Raw genomic sequence first — 18,850 nt, forward strand, 5'->3', positions numbered from 1 at the left:
CTGAGTTTTGCCATTCCTGTGCTGTGCTGGCCGAGGTCCTTTTCTCCAGTTGGATTCCACAGGTGTTTCTCTTGCTACACAGAGGAAAAAATACTTTGCGTGTGCACAGGAGCTTTGAGGTTTGCAGGCTGGCAGAATGCACACATACCCAACAGCCTACTCAGTTTTCCTGCTATTCTAATGGCAGGCAATGGTATTTTTACCTATTGGCCTCACCTCTATCTTACCTCATCTCAGCTACTGCAGCAGTGATATCAGGCTGTGATTTCCCTCGCTTTCCATAGGCTTTGCTACAGAAGAATTGCTGCAGAGCTTCAGCACATGGTAGTGGTTCTTCAGGGCCTGAACAAAGAAAGGCGTCGCTGTGTGTTGGGGGTGCAGAGCTTGCAGGTTCCTGCAGGGTGAGCGAGCTGTGTGTGCTGGAGGTTTGTGTATCACACAGATGGAGGCCTTCAGGTGTCTTTTGGATGGGAAGCAGGCTGGGTTTGTCAGGTAGCATGATGGCAGTTAAACAAAGTGGATTACACAAACTCTGCATGCAGCATCGGCCTGCTGGAATCCACAGCGCAGTGAGGACGGAGAGGATTTGGTGAATGCGTCCCCAAGTGAAGTCTCTGTAATGGCATTGCTTATTTGCACAGAATTGTTTGGTAGACAAGATCTGCCGTGACTGTTGGTCACTGATAAAGACAAGCAGCATCCCCATGAATTTCCCAGTGCATCTTCCTCTTTTCTTGTGCTGTCAGGCAGTGCTGCAGCAGAGTTCAACTGCATGGCTCCCAGTGCAGCAAGCAGCGGCATCACTCACCCTGAGCGAGTTGTGGTCTGGCTGTCCATAACACAGCTGGTTTTTCTGAGGATCTCGTGTTCCCCAATATGAGTAAAAGCCGTTCTGTATGAAGACTTGAGATTGCAAACATACGTGCTATTAACTGCCTTTGGAGACTTCATTTACACTGCAGATTTTAGGCATCCTTGAGGACATGGTGTCTCCTCCCAGCTCCCTGCAGATGGGGATTGTTTAATTTGTGCAGTAATAGGAACTTGGGAGCATCTTCCTTTACTGCACAATTTAGGAAATGATTCCAACCCAAAAGGAGGGTCAGGGGCTCACAAATCCGGTTCTAAATCACGAGACCGTGCTGCTTTACCTTTGGTTGGCTCCTGTAACTGTAAAGCTTGGAGTCTGGAGTGTTGCAAGTGGTGTTCAAACACTCAGCTTTTAGCAAAGGCTAGCTAAGAAAACAGTGGGTGACAGAAAAATATCAGCACTATTTTTGCATTTGTTGCATACCACAAAGCTGGAGTGCAGAATCTCACCACGCTTCCTTTAGGTTGATTCATTCAGGGCTCTCTTTTTTTCAGCTGATTTTTTTTTTTTTTAAACTCAGAAATACTGGCACTGTGTTGGAGGCACTGTGCAGTGAGAGCTGCTGCTCCATTTTGAGGCACTGTGGACGGCAGCCTGTCCTGCAGCACGCCCCGGGGCAGCGGCTGCTCCGCACTGCGCCGTGCCTGATCTGCCTGTGCAGATCACGAGTGCTGTGGGGTCACACGTACCCCACGCTCACCAACTTGTCCTTCTTATAGAAAATATCTCCATCACAGCTTCAAAAATGCTCCAGCTGGAAAATGGAAAATAGGATTTTGCTGTGCTTAACACATAAAAATATGTTTTTAAGCAGTTGCGTGCTCTGGTCAGACAAACAAGCTGTCCAGCTTTGGTCAATAAAAGCATATTGATCTCTGAGCTTCCCTCTTGCTGCCTGCCAGCAGCCAGCGCCAGCCTTGGTTTTCCAGCTGCTTATCAAATAAATACTCCTGCTGCAGATGAGCCAATTATAATTCTCTGCAACACGTTAGAGAAAAGGTCGTCGTCCATTGTGGGTGCTGCAGGAGGAGAAAAGGTGCTTTTGCTGCTGGCTGGGTGTTGGGAGCTGCCTCCAACCCACAGGATGTTGGAAGCACAGCCCACCCAGCTGCTGCCGTGTGAGCAAGCCGTCCTCCTGGGCATGGTGCACCAAATTCATGGCACAAACACTCTTGAAATATTGGCATCTCCTTGAGGAGTTGCAGCTTATTTCTGTAGCCCATCAGAAGATCAGGGAAGAGGTGAAGTCTTGCACCTCCGAGCTCCACCTCATCTTTCCTCACGCAGTAGGATTTTACATGGCACAGTGTGATTCTTTTTTTTGACCGTGCCAACTCAACAGAAGAGCTCTGACAGTTTTCTGTTGTATTATGTGTATTGTTTTGGTCTGAGCTAGCAGAGAGTAGCCGGGATCCAGAAGGAAGGATAACACGCGCAGAAGCCAGGCTGCGTTTCAGATTACAGTGGTATGTTTTTGTTGCTGCTAACGTGTTTGTGTTTTTATTCATTACACATATTTCTCCTGGGAAAATCACGAAAATATGTGTGTAAAATATACATCGTGACCCCGTGGCTCTGCTAAGAGCTTCCAGATGGGAGGCTCGACACTGGGGATGCTTTCTGAGTTTGTGGCACCGATTTTGGTGACAAACTGCAGGAAAACTTTTTGTCAGGGATGGAGCAGGGGAGTGCTTCAGTTTGCAGTGCTGTCAGGGCTGTCCAAGCATGCAGTGTGAAGCTGAAACTGGCTTCTAAATGTTTATGGCCCTTGTGGAATCGTTACAAAAAACAAAAACAAAGGGGAAAATGTGGAGAGGCCGCCCTGGGGCTGGCGGGTGGCCATGGGGCGCGTGCATGGCCATGGCCACTCCTGACGGTAGGGGCTGTGGATGGAGAGAAGTGGATGGGGCTCTGGCTTGCATGAAAGTAATTGTGAGGTTCAGGACTTGTGAGTGTTTCCATTCTTGTGTAACTCCACCAGCAATGGTGGCTTCGGCACCGCATGTGTCATCCTGCCCTCAGCCCAGGGAAGCGAGCACTGCGTTACGTGCAGCGAGGCCTCATTGGCCTTCATAAAAGAAACCAGCTGCCATCCTGACACACACTGCTGCTGCCTCTTGCCACTATAGAGAAGCTTCAGATGTAGAGTCAGCTGTTTGTGGTGCTTAAGCTTGGTTTGTGAAGAAGGTTTTGCAAAGTGGGGAAATCACGGTGTGGCTGATGGTGCCATCCGTAACACAGGCTGCTGGACGGTCACTTTAAGTTCATACCAAGTGTTTGTGTTTTGTGGCTTGCTGCTTTGTTTATTCTGCTATTCCTATTTATTATTATGGTTGGACTTGGTGGTCTGAGAGGTCTTTCCAATCTGAATGATTCAGTGATTCTAATTGGGATACTCACATTGCATGGAGAGAGGGGAAAGTCTCCTCTGAACAACGTGACTCGTATTTTCTGTGTTTGTTTTCTGTTTCCATCCACATTACAAAGTCCTGTGAAGCTCACATTGAAGTCATTTTGTTGCATCGTAGTGGTAATTTCTTGGTCCTTTTCCCAAGTGCATACCTGGAAAAGAAAGAGTATGCTGCCAAAGTTGGAGCGTTTGCCAGTAATGATGCCACTAATGGCATTAAATCCAATTTCTCATGTAGCCCCTGCATCAGCAGAACTTGAAATCTCCCCTCAAACTGTGCATTGAAATGACTCCTGTTTAGAACATCTTGCTGTGCTCAGTGGTATTCTTGAAAGCTCCTTCACACACACTGGAACTTCTTTTATTCAATTACATTGACGCCAAAACGTTCTCCAAGAGAGTGCTTTCATTACATTTTAAGTAATCTTCCTTTATTTTAATGCAGGAGCATGGATTCCAGGACCATACGTATCAGTGGCCATATCCCAGCAGACCTGTCTCCTCACAGGTCCTCCCCTGTCCCAAGGAGCCCAAAACTGAGTACAGATCTGGTGCCTTTAAGCTCACAGGCTCCTGTGCCGAGGAAGGAACCGGCCCCCTCCTCATGGTACAGAGCTGCATTTCCATGCTGGATCCAATGGCTGGCACTGAGCAGATGGCTTCTGCAGGGCTGGCAGGGAGCTGTGCTCTTCGTTTCTTCTTCCTGCAGCAGTCTGCTTGCGTGGCAAGGAGGGAAAATGTATTTTCTCATAATAGACAAAGCTGCTGCAGCACCTCTGGGGTTTGAAGCAGAGGTGCAGCAGATCTGAGCTGGTGGCTCTGCTCCGTGCTGCAGGTCTGTTCTTTGCAAAAGCTGTGCCCAGGCATCGCAGCACATGCACTGTAAATATCTGGTGGTTTGTGCTGTTACTGTAAAAAGCATAAATGGTTTCATTAGTGCTCATGAAACATTGAGCCACCATGGGAAGAATTAGAGTGAGGTGTCAGTGCCTGACCTGGTGTTTCATTGCTGCAAACCAGACGTGTGGAGCTGTTGTTGGCCATGCAGAACGGCACCTTGCAAGGTGGACGTATCATAAATGCAGATCCTATTGTACGTTGCAGAAATGCAAATTGTGGCTCATACTTGTCGGTGCTTTTTTAAGCACCCTGCCCTGCTGCATGCAGGTTATGGAAGCTGAACTTGGGGAGGTTTGGAGGGGGTTGAGGGGCTGTGCTCTGCAGCCAGGTATGGTCAGGAGGGCATAGTGCCTCACATGGCAAGGTTAGTGAGAAGGAATTTAGGGAAGCTCTAACTCCTGTCCTCCAGGTGCATTTTAGGTGATGAAATGATCACGTTCTGGTCATGATTCAGTGCATTTTTTAAAAAAGGTAGGTTCCTGACAGGTTGAATGCTGTGAAATTAATTGCAGGTGGAACAAAAGCCAGCAAAATTCACCTCTGACATCCACCTCGTGTTTCAAGATGCAGCTTGGAGTTCTTAACTGCATGGACCAGCTTAAAAAGCCCACGATGCTCTGTGTGGAGGTCACAGAAAGACACGAACATTACCAGCAGGATGAAATGTGAAGGTGCTGTTGTTTTCCTATGGGCTGTACTTTCCTGCCTGGAAGAAAAACATGTTTGGCTTTAAAAAGGGAACTTTCTGCTATTAATCATTTTCTGTGGCGATGTGCTTGTTTTGTTGTGCTCAATAGCCATTGTCACAGGTTAGCAAGCTCAATATTAATCATTATTTTTAATTGTAGGCGGAGTCTTTGTCCTGTCAGGATTTTTAATTAGGTTTTATGGATGCAAATTCAGGACCTCTTTGGAGTGTGTGTCCCCAGTGTTATGCTGGTTGTGTCCTGTCCTTCCTTCTGGCCCTGGCCTTTGTTGCGGCTTTCTGATGGCAAATAGACTTGTGCAAGTTCATCTTTTTGTTCCTCTTTATTTGTGAATTCCTGTCCCAGTCTCTCAGGAGTTGCTGCATTGCATGAGTTCCCAGCAGCCCACAGAACACGGCAATCTTTGGCTGCTACTGAGCCATTTCTCCTCCATAGCCTGAATGCAGGTGACTTCAACCTCTGGGCTTGCTGCCAGCCCCAGGGTGGCGTTTTCCTAGATGCAAGGATTAGAAAATGAATTTATTTGAGAGAAGTCGTGGAGATGATCCTTACAGCAGTTGTAATAGCCATTCCAGATTGTGCTGATATTGAATCCAGAATGAAGAGACCAAAGTGCTGGCCTCATCAGGAGAGGAGGAAGGTGAGCTTTTCAGCCACAAGCACACTCGCTTTTATTTTTCCTGCCTCCTGGGCCCCACGAATGAGCATGAAGCGAGCATTCCTGCAGGCGATGGAGCAGATGATGGCTGAACTGGAGGTGTTAAGATTCAGTCGAAGGAAGCTGCACGGTTTTGGGAACACGGCTCATTTCTGAGCACCGTTGCTGTCGGCATCACCTGGCAAATTCAGTTGCGGTGCGAACGCTCGGCTCCCATGATAGGCATCTCTTTGTGCAGAAGTGCTGTAGGAGGCTCCGGGTCCAGGTCTGCCTGTGCCGAGCCGTTGGATGGGCAGGCGGGTGCTCCGCTCGCACACAGGAGCGCATTGAGCTCGTTTCCTTCCAAGCCTTGAGCCCCAGCCAGTACAAGCTTTGGTCTCCCCAAGAATTTCAGGAATGCTGTTACTGAGTTTTTCCGCTCTGTGCTGGAATCAACGGCTTCGAGAAGTGGAGTGATGCGAACAGAGCGTAATTTCAGCGCGGCAGTTGTAACTCATTCTGTGGTTTCCTAAGCTGAAGTAGAATGTTCTGCCCTGCCGTTGCAGATATGTAGATTAGACATGCATAAATCGAATTAATAGCACTTTTTTTTTAATATAGCTTGATAGTTCTGTTAAAGGAACGTGGCGAGCCAAACAAAAATGCATGAGGTTGTGTCAAGTTAAACACCAGACATGCCTTCACATACTTCTGGCCCTTCGCCGGCATGCCTGCGCCATAGAGAAAGCAGCTTTCACAAGGCAGAGAGCTTTCTCATTTATGTGAGCAATAAAGAAAACGACTGAAAGAGTGATATTACGGGCTGTGAGTTCTGTGGGCGTTCATACTGCAGCGTGTAGCGTGGTCTGACACATGGATGGACAAAAAGCCACAGAGCTCGTTCCTCACAATGGGGGTAATGGGGAGATAAACGAGGAGGACTGGTGCAGTTCCCCACACCACATTCAAAATGTTTCACCCTGCACAAAGAGAAACAGGTGAAACCTTCCTGCTGGGATGCAAGGGGCCAAGGAACGTGTTGATGTCCAACGTGACTTCAGAAGGGTTTTGTGGTTCGGCTCCCCATGCAGCACCTCAGGAAGGAGGCAGGCGCTCGCTGGGCTGCTTGGGTGAAACAGCTGGAAGGGGACAGGTGGATCTTCTGGTAATGCTGAAATAGTACTATCATGTGAAAATGCTTGTTTGGGGAAAGTGAATGCCTGGGATTTAAGCACCGGGATGTGATTTTGTTCACAAAGAGCTGAGCACAGGGTGATGGTGAGGATGCTGGGGAAAAGCTCCTGTGTGCGCAGGTGATTTTTGGGGAAAAGGCAGAAAACTTAAGTGTGTGTAACCTGCAAAGCTTGGAAGCCCACGTATGGGAAGGCTTATTAGTTTCCTGTGTGGAATCAGCCTCTCTGCAAGCCTGAGCATCAGCTGCTCGTTTGGCAGGTTTCTGCCGTTGCAGAACTTGTTTTAGTCAACTGGTGGAAATTCATATGCAACAGCTTGAGCCAAAACAAATCCCTGCCTTCAAACGAGGGGGAAATTCCATCGTTATTCTGTTAGCAAGCCTTCGGTTTGGGATGTAACACTGCGTGTGATGAGGGATGCTTGAGACCTGGCTGCTCCATGGGCCCGAGCTGTGCTGCATCCCACTGGTGGGAAGGCTGGGTGCTCATCCAGCTGCTGGGAACGGGAGCATTGCGTGGATGCAGGGCTGATGGCATCGAGTGCCTTTCAGAAGGATTTCCTCTCACTTGGCCTATTTTTGGGGTTTTAGTTGCAAAGTAAAACCTGCAAAGGTCATTTGAGAAGTCGGGGATTATAGATGTAAAGCCCTTTTAATCTTTTCCAATAAATAGCTGAGTGGGAAATAAATCTGTTGGGAGCTCTGGGCTGAACCCTAATATTGAGCCTTAGCACAAAATGTATTTGTAATTGTGATTCAACGTACAGACACAGCTCCTAGAAATTACCCTGTGTATAATTGCCTTAAGTACGTTTGGCTTAGAAGTAAAGGGGAACAATTACCAAAACAGGTGTAATAAATGAAGCATTAATTGTACCTGGCAGCTGGGCCGTTTCAGTCACCATGAGCCAGACTACTGAAGTGATTTAGGCACAGTTGCAAACACCAGTTTTCAATTAAGCTGCTTTGAGATGCAGCTCTTAAAGGTTCCCAGTGGTGGTTGTGCTCAGGGATGGCTCTCTGCATTAGATGGCTCAGTAAGGTGGAGTTTTAATGAAAGCTTTGCATTGTAAAGCCTTAAAGCATTTAGATTTGGGAAAGCATCAGCGACAAATTGAAATGATGGTGTCTGAAATACTGAAGATCCTATGGGTTATGTCTGCACGATGCGTGACATTGTCTAAAACCTGGGTAGCCTTCAAAGTGTTTTTCCCCTAATTCCATATGTAATTAAAAAGCAGCGAGCTCATTAGAAGTTAGTCTTGTTGGAGCAGTATACTTTTATATCCATTTAAATAATAAAGTGTAGCCTTAACGCAGAATGTAATAACGTCAAATATTAAATTTCTCGTGTAGCTGACGCTTCACTTTTCAGCAGTGTTTGTCTAACCTTTCTGAATCCTAAACTGAAAGTGAACGTGGTCCCCAGAAGCTCATCCTGTTATTCTGTAGCTCATTCAACTCCCTGTGTTTTTTATTAATTTCTTACCATATTACAGCAGTAGCAAAACCCCGGAGGTGCGTTGGTAGTGATGTCGTCCATAAGGAGAAGTGGCAGCTTTTCAGATGCAGTGATGCTGTCTCATTCTCTTCACAGGCTTTTGGAAATGCAAAGACAGCACATAACAACAACTCGAGTCGTTTTGGCAAGTTTATCCAAGTGAACTACCAGGAGACGGGCACTGTGCGAGGGTGAGTGGCAGTGGGATCCACAGCCTGCATTTTTACTGTATGTAAATGTTATGCAAAGGTTGGTTTATCTGCGCTGCACATCAAAGCCTGGATACACCTGAGAATGGATTTAAGCCAGTTCAGTTCTCATTAATCATAACGTCAACTTTATAATTAAGCCAAAATGTGATTTTTTCCTCTTAAGAGAGCAAGCAAGGGCAATGTTTTAGGGCCGTGAGGATGGGTCACGGGGCCAGAGTGTGCGATGGGCACAGAGAGGCCTGCAGGCTGGCTTTGCTCAGACTCAGAAATAGAAAGCCAAAGGGGATTTAATTTTGCAGATGCCTGGTAGCTGTTACAGAGAAGATGGAGCCAGATGATTTAGCACTGCTGTCTGGTTCCTCATACGCTTCCATCCATACCCTGAAGTGTCTCTTGAAGCCAGCCCTTGACCACTTAGGGCACCCTGTGCCCCAGGCTGCTGTTAGGAGGCACTTGTCTCCGCTCTGCTGCCACAGGGTCTGTTTCCAGCCTCACTGCCTGCTTCCACAGCTCGTGGTGAGCTCCTCCTGGTGATGGCCACAGCTGGGTGAAGGCTTCTGGGGGACACATCTGGACCTGGATTTCTCTTGGGATTCTTCAGATGATGTCATGCCACAGCCCAGTGTCTCACACCAGCCCGAAGGGAGCAGGGCTACCTTAACCCTGCTTTTTGGCTGGGTAATTAGCTCATCTGGAAAAGCAGAGAGTAGAGTGGCATTCCAGGGGCTTATAATTTCTGCAGCTAGCTAAGAGATCTCTTGCTGGGACTTTGTTGTTAATTTAGAGAATTGCTTTTACATTTTTCCTTCCCTATTTTCCACCAGAACAGTATGGCACAAATGGGTGCCATTAATTTTTCAAATGAGCCTGGGTACTCTGCGTTCTTTGCAGTCAGGCAGCTGTTTTTTCATCCAACTTTTATCTGCTGCTCTTTTTTTTTTTCCCCCTTCTATTATTAATTCTGGTGAATAGTTCTTTTAAAAGGATAAGCTTCTCTTCTTTTTTCATACCTACTTAAACACAGGGTGATAGAATCCAGCAGATGCCCTAACAGCCTGTTACCTTGACGTGCTGGCCAGCTCTGTGATAGTGCCCTTTATGGTTTATTGGCACTTACCTGTAAATAACGTTGCATTTGTGTGCAGTGGTTCTGAACATGAGAGATATTTTTTCTTTAACAAACTCATTTCTTTGGTCTTCGTTACGCGATGGGACGAGAGTGTGCACGGCCCCAGCCACAGTGAGAAGACATTACAAAAATAACTCAGCTGTTCCCTGCATACCAGAGTGAGGTTTTATTCTCCATTGTCTTACAAGGAAGATCACAAGTTCTGTGATTTGTCTTTTCTTTTTAATTTTTATTTTTACATTTAGCGTAGCTTTTAAGCACACTTTGTTTTTTTAAGCCCGTTCAAATCGGTTACGTCCCCATTTTGTGCATATGATTTTCTTGGTTAATGTAAAGTATAATTTGCAGGCTCGGATCAGAATTTTGTTCCGTTCGTGGGCTGAAAATAGCAGTTGGGTATTTGGTTACTGACTGTATGCAGATAATGACCCAAACTCAAAGCGAATTTCAGCTTAAGAGGTGTAATAGCCAAGAGATTTAGGAGCAGCCAACCCCACCCCACGAAATGAAGGCTTTGAAGATATGTTGGAAATCAGTGGAGTATGAGCAAAGGCTTCATTTAAGTGCATTCCCATAAGGCTTTATGAATTTATTATGTCCTGTTCAGAGATAAGTGAGCAGTGGAGGAAGGGCTTTGCAACACGTTGAGTCCTCCTAAGATGATCAAAAGCTTCCACATCTTACGTGCTCCTTAAAATTGCAGAAGAGCCAGATGGGAGAGATTTTAATTAAAAGCAACAGTGCACTGCCATAATGTTACATTTGTGCAGCAGCACGGGGCTGTGTCACAGGTACTGTGAGGATGGTGGGTATTTTGCATGGTGGGATTTGTATGTGAAATCCATGCTCAAGGTTTTGATGATATTGGCTGGTATACCAGGGACAGGTTCTGTAGCGTGATTAAGTGAGTACTTTGCATGAGGTACTCTCAACGTTTCTTTACTGTTAAGACTGTGGGTAATAATAAGGTAGTTTCTACATAATTGACACCAGTAAATAGAAAGAGAACATTTGGGGGTGTTTACTTTTTTATATTTCAATTTGTTTTCCTTTTCACTGTCCTATTAGAACAGGGAACATACTTATATTCATTTATCACCTTCTCACTAAGCAAAGAACATCCTGCTAGAGCAGCGTTTTCCTTACATCTACCCTGCTCTAAGTAGTGGGTTGGGCCAGATGACCTCCAGAGGACCTTTCCAACCTAAATTATTGCATGCAACTGAGTTTTTTGGGTCTATAATAAGAGCAGAAATCACAGGGGAAGGGATTATGTGTCAAGCGTGGTCGACTAGATCTAGGTTGTCCTGCAGCTGTGTGCCAAGCTGCTGCCCAGTGCTGTGCCGGGACCCAGGCTGTGCTGGTGCCTCACTCACTGCCCCATCTCTTCATTGAGTCTTCAGGGAGCTTTGTGCCTTGGCTTGGGAAGTTGGTAAAACAGGAACTTAAGGTTAGACAGAGAGGAATATCCATAGCTGTCCTCGGCTTCCTCACAGGGAATAAATAAAAGAACTTCCTGGTGCACATCACGTGCCGGGATAATGGTGCTTGCTGCAGCCCGCCTGCCTTTCTTTACTCCTCCTGTGCAGCAGGGGAGGCTTGAGGTGTGTGGATGTGCCAGTTCCTGCAGCCTCTCCTAAGCACTGCCCCAAGAGTCAGCCCAAAACCCTGCGGGCACGGCCAGGTTGGTTATTTTTTGGTGAAGGTAGAGGAGAATCGCTGAGAATTGCCCCCAGGAGAATTGCTCCTGGATAATGCCTGGCTCTGTCTGCCATCTGAGGGTTATGCTGGGCACCATGCTGTCCCATCGCATCCAGAGCTCCTTGGGGGTGCAGCTCGCACGTGGCTGCTGTCAGTGCCACATCACTGTGGGTCGGTGGCTGGAAAGGCCCAGCCTCTGCCTCTGTGTGTCGAGTTACATCATCAACATTGGCAATTATAGCTCTAGCTTCCATGTCCCTATCATTACTGGTTAGCACTGAATGGAAGAAAAAAAAAACAACAAAAAAACAACAGCAACAATCATGTCAAAGCTTGTTTTAGCTAGTGAAGTCATTAATATATACATGAAATTAACTCGTCGGGGAGCTGTTAGGATAAAATGTCAACGCCAGTAAGAAGCTTCTGCAGTTCTCTGGGTTTTGACCATATCCACAAGTTAATAACCCAAAGCTTTTGTAGCAAAGTGGCTGCTGGAGAAGAGGGGGTGATAATTTGGGCATGGAATCCATGGCTAAATCTTAGCTTGCAAACTTGTGCACCCAGATGCGTTTCTGGTTGAAGGAGGGTTTGTGCACAAATCTCAGTCTGCAAGCAATTTTATTTTGCTGGTTTTGAATTAAATAGGTATCAGAGATTCTTAGTTTCTGTCAAAATTCCCCCCTGCACTCCCTGCCCATAGGCTAACTCATCTGAGATCATGTTTTTCATATCCAAGTTAGTTTTGGCTTTGTATCAAACCAAAAAACCTCAAAAGCCAAACATAATATTGGGCTTGTTCTGCCTAGGAAGAAATTTATATAACTAAGTGAAACAAGGCTGAAGCTTTTTTGGTGTACTAAAACTGCAAAGTCCCAGTAAAGCTGTGTTCATTTAAGTTGAATATTGGGTCAATGAATAATGCTTTTATTTCTTCTTCCAGAGCTTATGTTGAAAAGTATCTGCTGGAAAAGTCCAGGCTCGTCTACCAGGAGCACAACGAACGGTAGGTGCCTGTGTTTCACTGGGTTCTGCCTCCCGGATGTGCTGATAGTGCAGCACAGATGGCTCCAGTCCCTGCCTGGGCTGGCAGGGGGATGGGGATTTTCGTGCTTCTGACTGCGTGCTTCACAGATAAAGCCTGTATTTACGTTGTGTGCCATGTTGGCTTGGAGGGGAAAACAGAAACTCTGACAGCTTTGCTTGGATGCGCTGCACCAGCAAGCAAGCATGCAGGGTGCTCTGCTGATGGGCTGCGAGGCTCCACCTGTGGCATGTTCTGCATTTCAATGTTGTGTGGACTTAAAGGGCAGAAGCAGTCCTTGTATCACAGAATCACAGAATGATTGAGGCTGGAAGGGACTCCTGGGGGCCGTATGATCCGACCCCTGCTCGAGCAGGGACTCCTCGAGCGTTGCCCAGGTCCGTGCCTAGATGGATTTTAACATCTCCATGATTGGAGATTCCACACCCAAAAAAGGAGTCCTGATCACATCAAATGCTTAACTTGTGCCTGTAACAAATCAAAATCATACAAACTCACAACAAGACCTGCATTGAATCTTCACCAAACTCTCCTGGTTTGGTCATCTTTGGGAACTTGCTACTCCTTTATGACCAGGAGATGGAGGATGCTGCACCTGGGTTAGTTGGTAGCACACTGGGTGATGGGGAAGGTGCATCAGAAGCTGCAGGCTCAAAAACAAAATGCTCCTCATTGCACTTCTTACTGTTACTGCTTTTATTATTTTATTATATAGAATTTTATGTATTTCATTCATAATTTTGTACTGAAGTCTCTCTAACTTCAGATTTTATTTCTTAAGACACTGCCTGGCTATAGAAGCCTGTTTTTGCCATCTTGCTGCCTGTTTAGGGAGGAATGCAGTGCCCAGGGAAAAGAGAAGTCATTATTTTATTAACAGTCCTTGACTTATATTTTCCACTGTCTATATGATTAATGCCATACCATTTGTATTCTTACACAGCTTGTCAACTACTTAGTATCTAATTTGGGAAAGAATATGATATTTTAATTCTATTTTACAGCTCTTGAAAACATCAGAAGGGCTTTTAGAAAAAGCTAAGATTATACAGATGACAAATTTAAGCAAACTGTTGCTTCCTAATATTAGTTGTTATTTCCTCTTCAATGGTAACTATTCTGAGTGCAACAAATTGGCTGCTTCTAACTTTCCATCACCTGTTGTATTTCAATATCTGGCACTTTTGCGTTTCTCTTTTGGGAATAGATGCTGTGTGAGAAGTTTTCTCTAATGTTGATGGAGCGTTCCCAAAGTTAGATGGCACAGACTACCTCATACTTGACAAATACACTGTTAGGTGCTGTGATAATTAAGCTTGGTTCCTCTTGGAATCAACCACAGTTTTGGTTTTAGAAATACTGCTATGCTGTTAGTGTGAAACCCATGTCATGGTTGTTTTGAAGCAAAACAGATGAGTATTGCATGGAATAGTTTTATTATTCAAGTATTTGGAATATTTGAGCAGAAGTAAAAAATTGAAGGTTTTCCATGGAGTTGTAGAACCATAGAATGGCTTCCGTTGGAAGGGGCCTTAAAGCCCTTCCAGCTCCAACCCTCCTGCTGTGGGCTGGTTGGTTGCCCTCAGCAGATCAGGCTGCCCAGGGCCCCATCCAGCCTGCTGGTGAGAGCCTCCAGGGATGGGGCACCCACAGCCCTGCACAACCTGAGTAAGGAATTTACACCTAATAGCTGACCTAGATCTCCCCTCTATTAGTTTAAAACCATTCCCCCTTATCACTATCAGACCATGTAAAGTCAGTCTTCCTCCAGCTTATAAGCTCCCCTCAAGTCCTGGAAGGCCGCACTGAGGTCTCCCCGCAGCCTTCTCTTGCCCAGGCTGAACACCCCCAGCTCCTCAGCCGTCTCCATAGCAGAGGTGCTGCAGCCCTGGCAGCATCTCCGTGCCTCCTCTGCCCCGCTCCAGCAGCTCCGCACCCTTCCTGCGCTGGGGGCCCCAGGCCTGGGCGCAGCACCGCAGCTGGGGCCTCACGAGGGCAGAGCAGAGGGGACGGTCCCCTCCCTGCCGCTGCCACCCCTCTGTTGGTGCGGCCCAGGATGCCGGTGGCTTTCCGGCCCCCAATGGATGCTGCTGCCTCGTCTGTGGCTTTCATCCACCAGAGCCACCGAGTCCTTCTCCGCAGCGCTGCTCTCGTGAGACCTTTTCACAGCTGGGATTGTGAAGAACCCCTCACCAAGTTCAGTTCCATCTGCACACTGGCTTTCCCTGATCACAGCAGCATCCCTGTACTCTTTCCAGACCAGCCATCCCTGCTTGCACTGCCTGTATATTTCCTTCCTGTCCCTCAGCCTGACTGGCAGGTCCTTGTTCAGCCATGTTGGTAATGATCTTCCCTGTGAGCACCAGGTCTGGTATCACTTCTCTGGTCGGTCTGTCTAATGCCTGAACCAGGAGTTTATTGTTGATGGACTCCAGGAGTCCCCTGGAGCAGCTCACTGTGTTGCCCTCCCAGCAGATCCCCAGGTGGCTGAAAGGCCCCATCAGGATGAGAGCCTGCGACTGTGACTATTGCTGCAGCTGAAGCAGGGAAGCCTTGTCAGCAGGCTCCTCTTGTTCTGACAGTCTGTATAGACTCTGAACACCAGATGTCCTTTATTGATCTGGTCCATAATTTCAACCCGTAAACTCTCAAACTGATGATGGCCATTTTCAGAGGCAGTTCATTGCTGTCCATCCACTTTTTAACATCGAGAGCAGCTCCCCTGCCCCTCCTCCCCTTCCTATCTCTTCTGCAAAGCTTGCAGCTCTCTATCATACTATTCCAGTTGCACGATTTGTCTCACCATGTTTCCTTGATAGCACTTAGGTCATAGTTTCCTAATTGCAGTATGGCTTTCATCTCCTCCTGCTTATTTCCCATGCTGCATGCATTGGTATGGAGGCATTTCAGCTGGGCTATCAGCTGCATTATCCTGGAGGGGCTGTTTTTCTATTCTGTCACACAGAACTGCAGCTGCCAATGTATTACTTATTTTAGTGGCAATGAATTATTTTTAAAAAGTAAACAATCCTGCACTGCAAATGAGCTTTCTAATTAGTATATAGGCCTTGCATGTGTTTCTGAAGGAAAACACAACGATGTCAGCCAGGAGTTCCTGAAATCCCTTCCTGGAGGTTTGCATTCGTGGATACAGAGGATCTAGCTTTCCATTACTTGGTTTAAGCTCTTGCATCACTGCAAAGTGCTCTCAGGCCATATCTATACCACTCTCAGTATTAAGCACTCTAGTTGTTGCACGGGGCCCTAATTTTTATTTATCTGATGAATCCACAAAAAAGCTTCGTAAATCAGGGCGTCTTCATCTCCTGCATCAGTGTGAGATCAGACCGATGCAGAACAGTGACAGACCGAGCTGTCTCTCACTCGGAAGGCTTTGGTGACACGGGACTCAGTGACTCTTTTCCAGATTTGTGTCCTTTTTAGCTTCATATTTTGTTGTTTCATCCCCTGGAATTCTAACTGCATTCAAAGTTGCCCTAATAGCTAAAAACCATGGGACCATGGAAAGAGAACAAACCCAGAAGTGGACGTGATAAACCCTGTTTATGTGCTGAAAGTGTACGTGCAGGTTTGAGCTGGGAGGCTGGAATGTGAAACTACGAGACTTCAATGTGTTTCTCTACTCAATGCTGCAGTTTGTTTTCAAGTTTAACATCCTTTTCTTTGTCACCAGGAACTACCATGTATTTTATTACCTCCTGGCAGGAGCGAGCGAGGAAGAGAGATCAGCATTTCATCTTAAGCAGCCTGAGGAGTACCATTACCTCAACCAGGTGGGATTACTCTACTGGTGGCACTGGCAACATCTTGCCTTTTCCACCACTGATAAGCATCAGTGTGTGCAGTGATAAATATGGGTCATTTCAGTGCTCTATAGGCAGCAGTCTGTCACTGTAAATTGGTCTGCATTGGCAACCTGAACATTTCTTAGTATGAAAAAAAATCAGTGTTGCCCATTTTCTGTCCCGTAAGTGGAGTTATGTTGGATAGACAACAGAAGCCACAAGCCAAACAAGGGAGAAACAGTAGTGATCTGCCTTTGTATGAATGTTGAGGCATTAAGGTGTGGCTGCTGAGAAGAAGAAAAGAAAAATGTGTGATGCCATTCAGGATGTAGTCCTAATTGTGTCTCTTTATGGCTGGCTGTCAGCACGAGCCTTTACGTTTAACAATAAAAAAGTTTAATGTAAATGAAAACACAGAAACCACTGAAAATGTGGGGATTCAGAACGTGTGAGATACCATCAGTGCCAATTCAGTTCATACTTCAGGAGATCTCATTTGCTTCATGCTTAAGATGCAGCTGTGTGTTGATACTTGTAAACAGAGAATTTACAGGTTTTTGCCCAAAAATTAAAATCAGTGGAGTAGGATGAGATGGAGCATAGTTCTATGTTGACTTTAACTGCAATTGCAATTTTCTTGGCCTGAAATGCCAAAAGCCATAAAGAGAAATTTAACGTGCGAGTTGGAGAGCAGCTCACATGCACTGTGCAGCACAAGCAGCCTTTGGTCTTTGTAGAAATATAATTTAACTCTGTAAGATTCTGTAAATCACGCAGGGCTCTTTAAAGATGTTTAAAGTGGGCTTTCAAAGCCAAAATATAGCGTGCTATTAATGACTGCCACCCACTTGCAGCAGGACTGGGAAATTGGCACAAGTGAGGAGCATGCTAGGAGCTTCAGCTCTGTTTAGCTTCTGCTCTTTTGGTGCCTCCTGCATCCATGAGCAGCACAGAGGTTGCAGAACGTGCTGTGCTCCCTCCCACCATCTGTGCTGCAGTTCTGCAGCTCCAGAGCGCCAGCATGATTTGAATGGAACGTTTTGTCAAGCACAGATTTTGTTGGGCAATCTGATAGTTCTCTGTTAGCCTCAAACGTTGCCTTTAATTACAGTCTTTCCTTTTACTTAATAGTATCTTAGCGCTTCGGGTCATTGATATTTAAATTAAATAATGAAACTATGCTGCTGTAGGCAAGTAGGCCACAGAAGGGTGCAGAGGTTCATCTAGTGGGTGATGGAAGCAGACTCTGGGCTCACCTGACCACAGTGTATGGAGAGCAATGACATCTCGGCGTTCTGATTATAATCATTTCTCTGCGCTTAGTGTTTGTGGTAGGCCAGTGAGTGCTGACAGCTATGGAATAGTGGCTCCTTGAGGTGATTGCCTGGCTTCCTAACAGTGCAGCAACAGCCTTCCGTGTCCTGTAGGCAAAGGACAAAAGGGAAAATGAGGAGGAAGAAGAAAAAAGTCGTAGTGGAAGAATGGGGAAAGAAACTGTGAGCATAGAAGGGGAAAGCACTAAATTGAGGCTTGAGCATTCACAGTAACTTCTTCAGTGCATCCCAGAGAAATCTCAGCCTTTTAAAATGGAAAGAGAACAAACCCAGAAGTGAACATAAATATCTAACTAGAATTAAGCACTAAAATTTAAAAGCTATGCAATACTGAGCCAGGCCCCATCACTGACCCACTGGGTCCTTGAGTTATTTTGTTTCTCCCAGGTTCCTCAATTCACATTGTTATGCAAAATAAAAGTGTATTTTGCATTGCAGATGAGGAATAATCTATTCAGGTACTTCAACAAAATGCTCTGTTGATTGTAAGTGCAGGGAGAAGGTTGGAAAAAAAACAGTTTTTTTCTAAAAGCTGATTTTCTTAAAATATCTGCTAGGCTATTTTAGAACATCCCCCTCCCATCAGTGATTGGAGTCATCGAGCAACTCGCTGAATGATTTCTGTGCTGTACGTTCATATTTATCCATGCTGAAGTTAGTAATTTGCAGGATCAGATCCTTGTTTTAATGGAATCCACAGCCCCAGTGCTGTGTTCCTTGCAGGAGCTCTGAGTCCTGAGCCTGGATGAGTCCTCTCAAGTCTTCACTGTCTGACTGGAAAATGACAGGAACTCAGGAGAAGCTGGTGCTTTTTAGTGAAACAATCACAGTTTTGCAGCATGTGTGTGTGTCCAGAGCAAAAGTTGAGAGCAGAAACAGAAATCAGTGCAACTCTGCATAAATAGCTCTTTGGCTGTAGGTAAAGCAAAGGTTTTTCCAACCAATTCGCTTCAATTCATTTAGCTCAGAGCTTGGGAAACCTCCACTTGAAAACACTACAGAGAAATCAGAGCATCACAGATGTGAAATAGTTATAAACCTAACTTCATGTTGATAAAACAGATCAGGAATGACTATGCAGAATAATAGTTCTTTTATCTGGGAGGTCAATATCACTTCCCTTTCTGAAGAGCTGGTGGTGGGAGTCGTGTTGGGTCTGAATGCTACTTACGTGGGTCTGCCTTGCTTTCAGATGACAAAGAAACCCCTCAGACAGAGCTGGGATGAGTATTGCTATGACTCTGAGCCGGTCAGTACGAGTGCCTGCGTCCTCGGGGCTGTGCAGGGCTGCTCCTCTTGCTGCCTTTTTGGCGAGGCACGCTGGGACATGGGCAGAGATGAATGTTAAGCTGTTGCTGATCTTCTCCCCTGCCCTGCATTGGTGTTGTTTGTGTGTTAGCTGGTGGCA

The 18,850-nt window shown here is 46.1% G+C and overlaps 1 protein-coding gene across 9 annotated transcripts in view; it reads left to right on the forward strand.

The window, feature by feature from the left end:
* The window catches only part of MYO9A (myosin IXA), a 163,139-nt gene that overhangs the window by 44,563 nt on the left and 99,726 nt on the right, over positions 1 to 18,850 (forward strand). For 8 of the 9 annotated variants that reach the window (XM_048956332.1, XM_048956336.1, XM_048956339.1 and 5 more), the window contains 4 exons: positions 8,315 to 8,409; positions 12,201 to 12,263; positions 15,997 to 16,096; positions 18,635 to 18,691. In XM_048956332.1, coding sequence (XP_048812289.1) covers positions 8,315 to 8,409; positions 12,201 to 12,263; positions 15,997 to 16,096; positions 18,635 to 18,691 — 315 coding nt within the window. The remainder of the gene's footprint in view (positions 1 to 8,314; positions 8,410 to 12,200; positions 12,264 to 15,996; positions 16,097 to 18,634; positions 18,692 to 18,850) is intronic. The other variant, XM_048956337.1, reaches the window with a different exon arrangement.

This window comes from Lagopus muta, chromosome 10 (assembly GCF_023343835.1).
Source record: "Lagopus muta isolate bLagMut1 chromosome 10, bLagMut1 primary, whole genome shotgun sequence".
Taxonomy (NCBI): domain Eukaryota; kingdom Metazoa; phylum Chordata; class Aves; order Galliformes; family Phasianidae; genus Lagopus; species Lagopus muta.